The sequence below is a fragment of the Sminthopsis crassicaudata genome, chromosome 3 (assembly GCF_048593235.1).
Source record: "Sminthopsis crassicaudata isolate SCR6 chromosome 3, ASM4859323v1, whole genome shotgun sequence".
Classification (NCBI taxonomy): Eukaryota; Metazoa; Chordata; class Mammalia; order Dasyuromorphia; family Dasyuridae; genus Sminthopsis; species Sminthopsis crassicaudata.
Genome location: NC_133619.1, coordinates 185,438,407 through 185,451,741, shown reverse-complemented (window position 1 = coordinate 185,451,741; position 13,335 = coordinate 185,438,407). Strand labels below are relative to the sequence as shown.

Below are 13,335 nucleotides of genomic sequence, written 5' to 3'. Positions count from 1 at the left end.
GTGTGCTATTATCCTCTTCATCTCAATTACTTATGATAGCTGTGGGTAAATGGCATTACTTAGTTCCATATCCTGAAAACCTAGTTGTTAATGGATTATCTTTCTTTCTCTGTTGATCAGTGAAGTCAATAGAAGGGAGGCCATAAGCACTGAATAGCTGGAGCAATTGACTATCTTTATATACTACCTACTATTATAACTTTATATAATGCTGTTTTTGTTTTTAAGCAAATAAAGGCTGCTCACAAGTCTCATTTTAAAAAAAACTAATTTCCTTTTCAGTTCTTTAGGCTGTTTCAACCATACATAATATCATCAATTATTATAGTTCACAACATATTTAGTAGAGAGCTTCAGAACATGAGAAAAATAAAATCATCTATCTAAGATTTCTGAGATTATAATATAAGCTCTTCCAAGTTCTTGATTTTTGCATTGTAATACAGCATATTTGAGTTTCTTTGTTTTATGTTACATATTTTGAATAATAAAAACTGATATTTATATGGTATTTAAGGTTAGCTTCTTAACAACTCTATTAGGTAGGTATTACAGGTATTATTATCTTTATTTTATGGATGAGAAAAATGAGCCTGAGAAAAGATATGACTTGTTCATATTCAAGTGGTTAGTAAGTGTCTAGAGGCAGATTTTGAATTTAGTAATCTCTGACTTCAAGTACAGTATTCTACTCACTCTTTTAAGCTCTTTTTCTGTAGAAGATAGACCTTTGTTCTTTAGAGTGTGCCTCATTAAAAAAAATAGGATACTGAACATTATTCCATTTTAAGATTATTAAATGAAAAAAAAATCAAGCATATTCCAAAGTATCAGAATTTTATCCAGTCTTCTCCCAGTCCAGTATTTATATAGTTCTTGATGGGAGTTGTGTTCTAAAGAATAAGACCCAATATTATAAATATATAAATTATAAAATTCTACCTTCTAATTTTAACTCATCCCAAATGTACTCAATAAGGAGAGGGGGCGTTGAATTCTGCTTAATATCATGCACTTAAAAAGCTTTGAATATGCTACTTTGCTGATTTTTAAAACTTTTCTTAAAAGGACAAGTCAGGACTCTTCATGAGAATAATGTTTAGATAACAAAAAAATTTTTTTGTTATTATTCTTCCTCACAGGCTTTCACCTCTATCACAAGTTGCCCACAATAGTGCCTGAAAGCTGCCTTCTTATCATGGTTGGACTTCTACTAGGTGGAATTATATTTGGAGTAGATGAAAAGTCTCCACCTGCAATGAAGACAGATGTATTTTTCTTATATCTCCTTCCACCCATTGTTCTTGATGCAGGATATTTTATGCCAACCCGTCCTTTCTTTGAGAACATTGGCACCATATTCTGGTATGCTGTTGTAGGGACCCTTTGGAATTCTATTGGCATTGGAATCTCTCTGTTTGGCATCTGCCAAATTGAAACATTTGGCTTGACTGACATCACTTTGCTACAGAGCCTGCTTTTTGGCAGCTTAATTTCAGCTGTGGATCCCGTGGCAGTACTTGCTGTCTTTGAAAATATTCATGTCAATGAACAACTTTACATCTTGGTATTTGGAGAGTCACTGTTGAATGATGCTGTAACAGTGGTAAGTTATTTTTTTTCCAAATTGCATTTTTATTATTGAGTGATAACAAGTTATATTTCCATCTATTGTATCCAAATTCCTATCTGAAATGCTAGGAAAATGAATCTAGCATAGTTGTGCTACATTCAAATCTTGGGACATACAAACTAATTTTTGTTAGAGTGATGCTTCAAAGTTATGTTGATCTATGAATCTTTAATGATTTATCATGCTGAGTTATTTTCAAAACAGTACTCTTTGATCATAATTCAAGAGATTTATTGATGAGAACTCATGCTAACAATATATAGTTCATAAGATATGGTAATTTTATAAAAACAAAATAGACAAATTATGCCTAATAAAAATAAACCTTTTTGGGTGTGTCATTTGAACTGTTAATGAGGAATTTTGTTGATGAGGATTCATTTTGATTTTGTAAATTATCTATCTGTCTGTCTGTCTGTCTGTCTGTCTATCTATTATAATTCAACTGGGCTTCCTCCTGGGATTCCTTTTTTAAAAAATCACTGTATGTATTTTCTAGAATGAAAATTGGATAGCACTTACATTTTGGAGCAGTGGAGCTTATCTACCATCAGCATTTAATGTTTGGAGCCCCAGCTTGAAAAGCTAAGAGAGCAGTAGGGAGAGAGAAGATAAAGGAGTTTCCTGGTCTCCCCACTCCCCACCCCTCACCCCTATCCTGCTGCCACACTCAGTCACTATTGCAAAGGAGCTGATTGAACTTCCTCAGCTAAAGGACTTTAAAGCTGTTACCAATTAGATAGATAATTTGCTACAGAAAAAAAAAAAAGAAAAGCTACCCTCTAGGTTAAACCAAACTTCCATATCTTTTGGATTATTTCTGATTATTTATTATTCACAATTTCCCATCATTAATTCAGATACTCCAAAACTGACTCTATACTTTCATCTATAAAGAACTATTTCCATTTCTTTGTTAATCCACTCAGTTTTGAACTTGAAAAGGAAGAAATTTCCTTTTTCCTAGTAAAAAGCAAATAATATGTAAAAGAGGAAAGAATTGAAGCACTGAAAGTAACCTAACTTTTATTAGCAGGGTAATAACTCAGTCTAATTGCAGCCCCCTTGAGTGTGTAAGACTTGGGTTTATTGTATCTCTGATTCTTATAAGTTTTTGTAATAAATCACTGCGACCTTGGGCCTTGGTTTTCTCTATTAAATGAAGAGATTGGACTAAATGGCATCTGAAGGTTCTATGATCTTAACTATATTGCTTTACAATCAAATTTTTTTTTAATCATGTCGATTAATCCAATTATTAATATTTCATTGTCAAACAATTTCTATTCCTCTATAGTTGGAAACTTTATTACAAACAAGTTATAGTGCATAAACCATAAATCTTCTTTAATCCACTATTTGTTAAGAGTGATTTGTTAATAACTTACCTGGATTGTATTTTAACTGGGAACACTTTATACTCCATTAAGATTCCCAGAAGAATCCAGTTCCTCCATGCTTACTTGCATATGACTATGTGCACATTTTTCTCTTGACACAAGCATTTTGTTGTTATTGTTAGTCATGTCCAACTCTTAGTGACCCTATTTGGAGTTTTCTGTGCAAAGAGACTGAAGTGGTTTGCCATTTCTTTCTCTAGATTATTTTATAAATGAGGAAACTGAGGTAAACAGGATACTTGCCCAGGACTACACAGCTAATAAGCATTTGAGGTTGGATTTGCACTTGGTCTTTCTAACTCCAGGCCCCATCATTTTATTTCCTGTGCCACCTAGTTTCCCTTGACAAAGTATAGGAGATTATATAAATTCATGCAAAAGTCATCAGAAGGAATAGAATGTTTGTATGAATCTTCATGTATTTCAAATTGTAAGATTAGGATTCCTACAAGGGTACTACTGACTATTAGGAAAGGAGGAAAGGAGGAAAAATAAAAGAGAAGTATTAGTAAATAAAGCAATAACAAATGTATCTGATGTTGCTATGTAGGGAGTTATATAGGTGTTGGAGAGTTAGGTTAAATCATTAATGCAAAATATAGAATTAGATGTCCTGCCTCCTCGTCCCTCCCTTTTAAAATAATTCAATTATTGTAATTTATTCATGTTTCAAAGTATCTGGGTGTAGAGGAACTGAATGAATTGGAGTAAATCATAATTAACAGGAATATATTAATAGGAAGAAAGCATCCCCAATGTGGATCATGACCAACCACACACATAGATAGTGTTTACATAGATAAACAAAAGGAACTTTGGCAAAATAACATTTCATGTATTGAGAGACTGAAGAAGTTCAATATGGGCTTACACTTTGGTAATAAACTGGAGAGGCACATGAGGGGAGTGATAGATATTTCAGCATAGTCATTGTGGAAAGAGAGTACTTACACAGGCTGAGGCAGTGAGCCAAGCCAAGGAGTTGCCATTCCAAGTCTGAAAGGAAGAACAAGGACAGAAAAAGAAGGAAGAGCTATCCAGGCCAAACAAAAAGGAGTGTAGTTATTCTTTAGATGTGGAAGCACTTGTCACATGGCCAGTGGGTATAGGTCAAAAGTATGGTGCAATAGTTGCAAATGAAAGGGACTTTCATAGCACAGTATACATCCTGTGAGGGAAAGAACACACCAAGCACCTATAGTTCTGACTACATAAAGCCAAAATATCAATCAATTTAGTTGAAAATTCAATCCAACAAATGAATATGTTGTCTGCTCAATGTGAAATAATCAGTTTGACTGATTTATTTTTCATTGAATTGTCTGATTTTTCTTTTTTCTTTTTTTTTTTTTTTTTTTACTGACTTCTCCAGATGTTTGGGGTCATGGAAATACAGCCTGAGATATGTCATATTCACTAGGTAGGCACTATTAAGGAGTATTAATAAAATATTTTATGGAATATTTTTGGATTTATTATTCCATTCTTTTTACAGGGCATATTTCAGGTCCTCTGTTAAATGGAGAAAGTTTTGCAAAACACTTGTAATCTAGCTGAGTTAGGGATAAATTTTTTTTTTTTTTTAAGAAAAAACGCATTTGCTTATACATAAATCTCTTAGTAATAAAGTGCAAAATAGAAAATGTAGAGATTAGTAATTTATCCATTATTGACCCTCATATTGTTGGTTTTGTAGCTTCTTGATCCAAAGGAATATGTTGGGGCACATGCTATTCTAGGTATGTAAAATTTAATAGCTGGTTAAGTAAATATTTAAGTACCTAACTTTGTGGTAAGTACTGTACTAATTACTGGGAATAAAAAGACAGCCCCTGTTCTCAAGAAGCTCATAGTCTTTATACAAGAGAAAATGTGCAAATAACTATGTAGAAACAAGTTATGAATAGGATAAATTTGAAATAATCAATAGAGGGAAGACATTAGAATTAACTGGAATTTGGAAGGGCTTCCTGTTGAAGGTGGAATTTTCGCTGGAACTTGATGAAAGTATGGGAAGTCAGGAGGCATAGATGATAGAAAGAACTCTGTGCTTGTGATCAGCATGTGAAAAAGCCAGGAGTGGGGAGGTGGGAGATGGAATGTTTTGTTTCAAGAATAGTGTTGTCAGTGGATCAGAAAGAATTTAGTAGGATACAAAATGTGAGAAGACTAGAAAGATGAGGAGGACCAGGTTATAATGGAGGATTTTTTATATTTTATCCTGGAGGAGATAAAAGCCACTGGAGTTTATTGAGTAAGGAGATGATTTGATGGGACCTGTGCTTTAGGAAAATGGTTTTGGTGGCTGATTGGAGGATGGACTGAAGTGGTAAGAGATGTGTAGATGGCAGAACAACTGGCCCACTATTACATAGTTCAGGCATAAAATAATAAAGGCCTGAACTAGGATGGTTTGTAGAAGTGTCAGAACAAAGAAGGAGGTTAAGTATGAGAGATGTTATAAAAACAAAAATTGACAAGCCTTGGCAACAGATTGGATATGGAAGGTAACACAGAATAAGGTCGCAAACCAAGGTGATGGGGAAAATGGCAGTGCTCTTAACATTAGAGAAATTTGGATGGGATAAGGTTTGGAGGGGAAGATATTGAGGTCAGATTGGGACATGTTGACTCTAAGATTACACTACATTTAAGCTGAGGCAGGAGGCAGTTGAAGATGTGAGACTGAAGATTGAAGAGGTTGAAGCTGGACAGATTTGAGAGTCATCAGCAAAGGGATCCATGGGAGCTGATGGGATTACTAGATGTAATAATGCAAAGGGAGAAAAGAAGAATAGAGGAGGCATGACCTGAATGATGATCCAGCAAAAGACACTGGGAAGGAGCAGTAGGAGGAGATCCAAGAGAGAAAGAGAGAGAGAGACAGAGAGAAAGAACAGTGTAACAAAAATCTAGAGAAGGGCAAAGACAGTATGGTTATAATATTATACGGGGTGTTGTATGGTACCTACACTTAACTATCTCATATTTAGATTTCCAAAGGATACAAAATATTTAAATTTATTATGAGTGCTCACATTCTTTTTTGTTTTTCTAGTCCCCTTTTTCCATTTCTCTTGTACCTTCTAAACAGTAGACCATGTCTCCAAACCTGCTTAGTTTCTTTATCAGTACATATAAATTTAGTTTTTTAATTTATACCAAGGAATGGCATTTGATAGATTATTTGACCTTTAAACATAAAAGTAAATAATTTGTTAACTGCCATTCAGTAAATGGGGGCAAATTCAACTTCCTTGGGTGAGATTTTCACTCCTAGAGGGGTAATTTTTGAGTATACTTTGCTTCACTTGATTGAGTGATGACGTCATTATTCTTGAAAATAGTTAATCCAGACCATTTGTTCACTAGGAAAGTGCAAGAGGAAGCATGGGAAAGGTCAGAGAAAAGGAATTTCCTGTGTTGGGTTACTGTTTCTAGAATGAATAAATAAACTAGGTGAAAAATTCTTATACTCACTCATGTCTTCATTGGTATGCAGGACATGAAAGTTGGAAAGAGGTATCTTGTCAGTGCTGGAGAGATATAAAAGGAGACCAGGCAGAAAATAGCTATAGACAATTATAACTCCATTGATGTAAAGTTTTATTGTATTTTAGAGGGAGGGTTTTTTGGGGAAAATGTTTCCTATTTAACAAAAAATACCCATTGATAACATACAAAGATAGTTAAATGTAACTTTCTTGTCTATATATAATTTTATTAAGGAATAATAATAAAATATATTATCCCTTAATAAAATAATATTTTTCCTATGGTATTTCTTTTGAAAGAGAAAGAGGTTGTCTAAGACAATACCAAAGGACTCATGAAAATGCTACCCACCTTTGGAGAGAGAACTGATGGAGATCTGAAGGCAGATCAAAATATAACTATTTTCACTTTATGTTTTTTTTTGGGGGGGGTCTGTGTTTTCTTTGCTCACATGACTCACATGGAATTATAATTTTTGTGCTTGAATATGTATAACATGAAATTGCTTACTGTCTCGGAGGGGAGAGGAAAAGGAGGGGAATGAGAGAAAGAATTTGGAACTGAACATTTTTTAAAATGAATGTTTAAAATTGTTTTTACATGTAATTAGAAAATGATAAAATATTATTAAAGAGAAAAAAAAAGAAAGAGAAGAGTCTTTGGAGTAAGGAACTTGGAGTAAGTGAACACAATCACAGCTCAGTAATATAGTCTTGTGGAAGGGCATAAAAGTTAAATGTCTTGCCTAGAATGTTTGGGCTGTTTAGGAACTAGGGTCTGAGCCCCTGACTCCAGGAATAGTTCTCTTTTCAGAATAAACTGAATGTCTCTTCCTTTCATGCTATTTTAGGGCAAAAAATATTTTTTTTGTGGCCCAGGAAGTTATTTGAAAAGAATTCAATGCCTTTAAAACAAAAACAAAAACAAAGACAAAAACAAACCCTCCCCCCCCCCCCCATAGGAGAGGGGGGGGAAGTGTTTTTTTTTTTTTTTCCTTATCAGGCAAGTATTTCTTAGGTTTTCAATAATCATTCTATAAGCATTTATTGATTGATTACCTCGTATGTGCCAGACACTGTGCTAAATGCTTTAAAGGTGCAAAGATAGGTAAAACAAACAAACAAACAAACAAACAAACAAACAAACAAACAAAAAACCCTGTCCCTACTCTCAAGGAGTTCACAGTTTCCTGAGAAATACTGTGATTTCATGGTATTCTAAATTCAAATTATTTAAATGAATTTAATCACTTATTCATATGAACATGTTTCAGTTTCATGGCAAAGTTAATTTTTTGTCTGGTCACTTTAATGTTTTACTTATTTATTCTTTTTACAGTTAGACCTCATACTTTCTTGGTCTTGTAATCTGGATTCATTGAGGAAAGGAGAGGAGTCCAATGAAGTGTTTTTTGACTTCAATCATTTCCAGTGGCCTTATATAATGAAGTATAATTTTATGAAATTGAAAAGTAATTAGGAACATTTCGAAGTTTTTTTCTTCTTTAAACCTTTAGTGTAAATCTTAAAATGTTATGCTAAAATGAAACAAAATGATCTGTATTTACATTAGTTCTAATAAAAGATCATTAGCCATATCTTTGGTCATCAGGCAACTCCAAACTCTTAAATTCTTGCCGTTAAAGAATTTAGAACATAGATACATCTCATGGTTTAATCTTGCTAAAGTATCATTTTCAAATTTAGGTCATCTATTCATGACCTGAAAGAAATCTCTCACCCAGCTTCTCTTTTGAAATATAATAATTCAATATATAAATAATTACAACCACAAGATACCTTGTGATAAGGTCAAAGAGTCTTTGGGAACGATCTCTGGGATTGTGGCCAGTTGAAACTGAAATAATTTTATCTTGTGCTGATCATTAGCTAAGACTTTCAAGGTAAATCAGATGAGAGGTTATGGAAAACTTCCTTGTTAATGAGGAAATATTTTCGTGGTCACACACGGAATTTGTCTAGCTAAGATGTTCTTTTTCAATCTTACATTGGTGTCTACCCTAACAGTAAGAATGATCAAAATGTATCCTCTGATCCATGGGCCCAAAATAAAACCCCTATGACTCAGTATTACCATTTTAAAAGCAAAAAGGAATTATGTTGAAAACAAAGCACATCTTTAAATAATAAATATATAATTCCAGAAAAAAAGGATACAGACTTATTCTGATCAGTGTAGTATAGCTAGTCACTTCTTAAACTTTATATCACTATCCTATTTCTATTGTATTGGACCTGGTGGGGTTAAAGGAGAAATATAGTATGATTTTACCCTTGGGGAATTTGAACTTTAATTGAAGATTTAAAGGTATAAAATAAAAAGGAACAACATAAGATAAAGTATAATAGAGGTGCAAATTGTGAAATATCATTGTAAATGCTATAAAGTAAGAAAATCAGTGATGACTCCAATAGACAAGAGAAGCTTTCAAGTGAAGGTAGTACTTGGACATTAATGATTTTGAATAGGGTATGAATAAATGGAATGGATGGAAGCCAACCTAGGCAAAGGACACAGTATGAAAGGAGAAGGCACAGAGATGGAAATAAGCATGTTTTCTATGGCACATTTTGGAGATTAGAGTGTGTTATGGAAGAATGAGAAAAAAAAGATTTGCTAAATGGAGTAGGGCAAAATTAGGGAGACCCTGGATCTCTAAGAAGATTTTGGCCTGGAACAGTGTGAGTAATAGGTGGCCTTTGAGAGGTTTTTGAGTAGGAGAGAGAGAAATGAGAAAAAAAAGATATTTGGGGAAGATTAATTTTGTAATTCTGGATTTGTGTGAGGAAGGTAGCAATGAAGGAAGTCATCCAGGAGTTCTTTGAAATAATTTAAATAACTTTTACATAAAGTGATCCTCTTTGTGTAAGAAATATTTAAAGTAGTGATTTATAGAAACAATATTCTGGTAACCTGAAAGTGTCAATGCACCTCTCAAAGACAGACACACACACACACACACACACACACACACACACACACACACACACACACAGGAGAGAGAGAGAGAGAGAAAGAGAGAGAGAGAGAGAGAGAGAGGAAGAGTAAAGAGGAAGAGTTCACAGTATTCTTGAAATTCAACTGAAATTCAAATCAATATATATTTATTTATCAATTATTAAGCATTAAACGAAGCATTATATTTGGGGCTGGGGATATAAAAACAAAAAATTTTTTGAAAGCCAGTTTTTTTTCCCTCTGAATTTACATTTTATTGGAGGTAAATTTTTTGTTTATATGGAAAATAAATGCAATATGATTTAAGGAGAGGTGAACATAGACAACTAGGAGATCAGGAAAGATTCTCTATTAGAGATGAATTCTTGAGATAGTTTTTTCATTTATAGATAAATGCAAATTGATTTGAGAAGGGTGAAAACCCACATAAATAAAGGATTAGATTTTTGGGGGACCTGGAGTCAGAAATGACCCTAGGAGGAAGCTAAGGATTCTTAAAGGCAGAGAGGAAGAAGGAAGGAATTCTATGGATTGGGTTGTGGCCAATGAGTACACAAAGGCATGGAAAGTCATATCAGATTACAGCAAGTAGACTAGCATGGCTAAAAATTATAGTGTATGAAGAAGGGTAATATGGAATTAGGTTGTGAGAGGCTTTAAATGCTCAATCAAGAAGTTTTTAATTTTATCCTAGAGGTAGTAGGAAACCATGAAAAATTCTTGAGCAGGGACATGGCCAGATTTGTGCTTTATGAATATCTGTTTTTCAGCTCTTTGGGAGATCATTTGGAGAGGGAAGAGAATAAAATAGAAGTAAGGAAATCTTTTGGAAGGCTTTTTGAACTAATTCAGTCTCACCAAAAGTAATTATTAAAAACTCTTTGTCTCTAGACAAAGACATTTTGTAATGACTCAATCAAGTCAATTCTACATATATTGCCTTTGAATATACTTGGGTGAGGTGGGGAGATATAGCATGTGACCATAATTTTACTACATAAAGATGTCTGATCATTTTATAGTTGGACTATATCCGTTGTTGATATTCAATTGTCTGATTCTTTGCAATCCCACTTGGGGTTTTGAAGGCAAAGATCCTGAGATGGTTTGCCATTTCCTTCTGCAGCTCATTTTATAGATGAGGAAACTGAGGCAAACAAGGTTAAATGATTTGTCTGCAGACAGGCTGCAGACACAGTGTTCTATGTATTGATCCACCTAAGTAACCAGACTATATCCATTCAGATAAGTAAAATGTAATTAACTTTCTTGCTTACATATTCACTTTACCAAAAAAAAAAAATCACAATTCGATAAGAAGTTTTTAACTTTTGTTGTGTTTCATAGATGGCTTGGGTTTAAGGACCCCTTTGCTGAATAAAGTTTCTAAATACATAAAATCTATAGCTTTTCAAAAGAAAATATATTGAAATACAGTTGCCAAAACATTTTAAAAACCAACTTTGCAGATCCAAAATAACTGCTAAACAGCAGCAGCAAAAATAGCCCTAGTAGCAGCAGGCTGAAGTAGATTGTCTACTAAGAGATAGAATTCATTCCTTATGTCTGGCATGAAGATTTTTACCCTGGTACCATGCTAAGGTGGAAGACCTTCTCTGGAAACAGGTTAAAAATGTGAAGACTTTAAATGAGCTCCCATAGGTATTGAGTAGCTTCCTACCTATCATGTTCCTAGTGAGGCAGAAGTTGTAACACACAAGACTGGGATTAGTGTCAGACATGTGTCAAAAGGGATAAAGAAACTTATTTAGACATATTCTAACAAAGTAGTGTTTCTTAGCATTCATCCTAAAGTAGATGGTACTGGACTATTATATAATTTTTCTTAAAAGAGTTGAAATCTGAAGTGTTGACCTGTTTTTCTCAAAAGTTTAATTTATTTTTCATTATTTAATTCCAGGCAGAAAGATAATATTAATAAATTAGTAGTCATTGGTCATATTTAACATAAGTATATTTGAAATTTTTTTAAAAGGAAAAGTTGTTTATTTTCTCTCCTGAACTTAGGGAAATAATGGAGAAATTAGAAAGGATCATTGGTTATAACTGATACAAATTTCTTTTTTTTTTCACAGGTATTGTACAATTTGTTCAAGTCCTTTTGCCAGATGAAAACAATTGAGACCATTGATGTGTTTGCTGGAATTGCTAACTTTTTTGTGGTGGGAATCGGGGGTATAGTCATTGGAATCTTGCTGGGCTTTATAGCAGCATTTACCACCCGTTTCACACACAATATCCGAGTGATTGAGCCACTCTTTGTCTTCCTATACAGCTACTTGTCATACATCACAGCAGAAATGTTTCACCTCTCAGGCATCATGGCGTAAGTACTAGGGGAAAAAAGACATTGATAAGTGGCAAGAGTGAAAAAAAATGTAGATTAAATTTCATAAAATTAATATATTCTAAAGTAAATGAAAAAGTTGTGTAATTGAAATAGATAAAGACAATTTTTAAGAACATTTAAAAGTTCTTTTTAAAGAGTACTTAAAAGTTTTTGTAGTTTCTTTAATTTTCCCTTTTTGTGGTAAGTGAAAAAATGTACATGCTTAGCTAAACTAAAATTTCAAAGTTCCAGAGTGAAAAACAGCATAAAAGTAATTTCCTTAGGCAAATATAGTGGTTAAATTAAATAAACAAACCAGAATATCTATACTGAAATAAGAAGTCATAGCTTTTCAAAGAGTGTCCATGCAACTTTTATTTTAATGATGCTTTCATTTCTCAAATAATTTTAGAACTTATAGAATTTCAACTAAAGGCTATATCATAATATTTAAATATTCTTAATATGGCAAATCTTCATTCTGTGAGGATGGATGGCGATGGGAGTGGATGGTAGAAGGAAGGAAAAGACAAAAATCATTTGGATTCAAATCTGTTAAATAAGATGGGTTATCTATCATGTTGAGAGATTTTTACTGTTTTGTTGGTTTGTTAAACAAGTAACTTTTTGTGTGAGTATAGTGATGAGACTAATTTTATTTTCCGGCTCATAAATTGTTACAATGAGAATGATTTTCTTTTCTTGTTCACAAATTGTTCCTGAAAATGATATTTTTTTCCCCTTTAAAAGCAATTGCTAAAATGTTTAGAATAAGTATCAATATCCCTTGAGGTGTCTATTTTGGAGGAGTATACTCTTATAGAAATATACATTCTGGTAGTTATAAATGCCAGTTTAATACTTTATAGTAACAAATTGTATACCTTAAATGATGACTAATCTCTCATGAAAAGCAAAAAAGGCTAATACAGACATAATTTTTACTGTTAGGTTAACTTTCCTGCCAACATTTGTTATAGAGACTTGTTTTCTGTCATATTTTGACAAGTATTTTGTTGCTGTTGTTCTTTTCCCTTGCCGCTTTTATATCTATCATTATTGGAATACAACTTAATATGCTTTGGTACTGTGAGTAAAAAACTTAAATGCACCATGCAACTGAGAGTGAGGACTATTATAATAAGCTCAAAGTTTTGCATGGTTTTTTGTTTCAGAGGCAAATCTAAAAAAAGCAACATATTAATCCAGTTTGACCTAGTAATGAAATGTTCCATCTCTTCCCTCTTGTTGCTATTCATATAATTTGTATAGCTTCCAGCTTCTTCTTGTTCTTTGACCTATGTCATTGAAAGCATGTGATCAAGTAGCTACAGTGTCTTCTAAAGAGAGAAGAGCCCAACTTCTGAATTTTCTAAAGATTATTTCTGAGAACATTAAATTGCAGAAGATATATTCCTTACAGCCTGGGCAGTACTGGTGTTAAGATTTAGAGCATCCAGAGATTTCAATGTTCTTAT

At 33.2% G+C, this 13,335-nt stretch overlaps 1 protein-coding gene across 1 annotated transcript in view; it reads left to right on the top strand.

The window, feature by feature from the left end:
* SLC9A2 (solute carrier family 9 member A2) overlaps window positions 1–13,335 on the top strand; it is a 117,549-nt gene that overhangs the window by 32,391 nt on the left and 71,823 nt on the right. Inside the window, exons 2-3 of the mRNA XM_074299713.1 lie at window positions 1,143–1,606; window positions 11,604–11,854. Of these exons, the coding sequence (XP_074155814.1) occupies window positions 1,143–1,606; window positions 11,604–11,854 (715 nt within the window). The remainder of the gene's footprint in view (window positions 1–1,142; window positions 1,607–11,603; window positions 11,855–13,335) is intronic.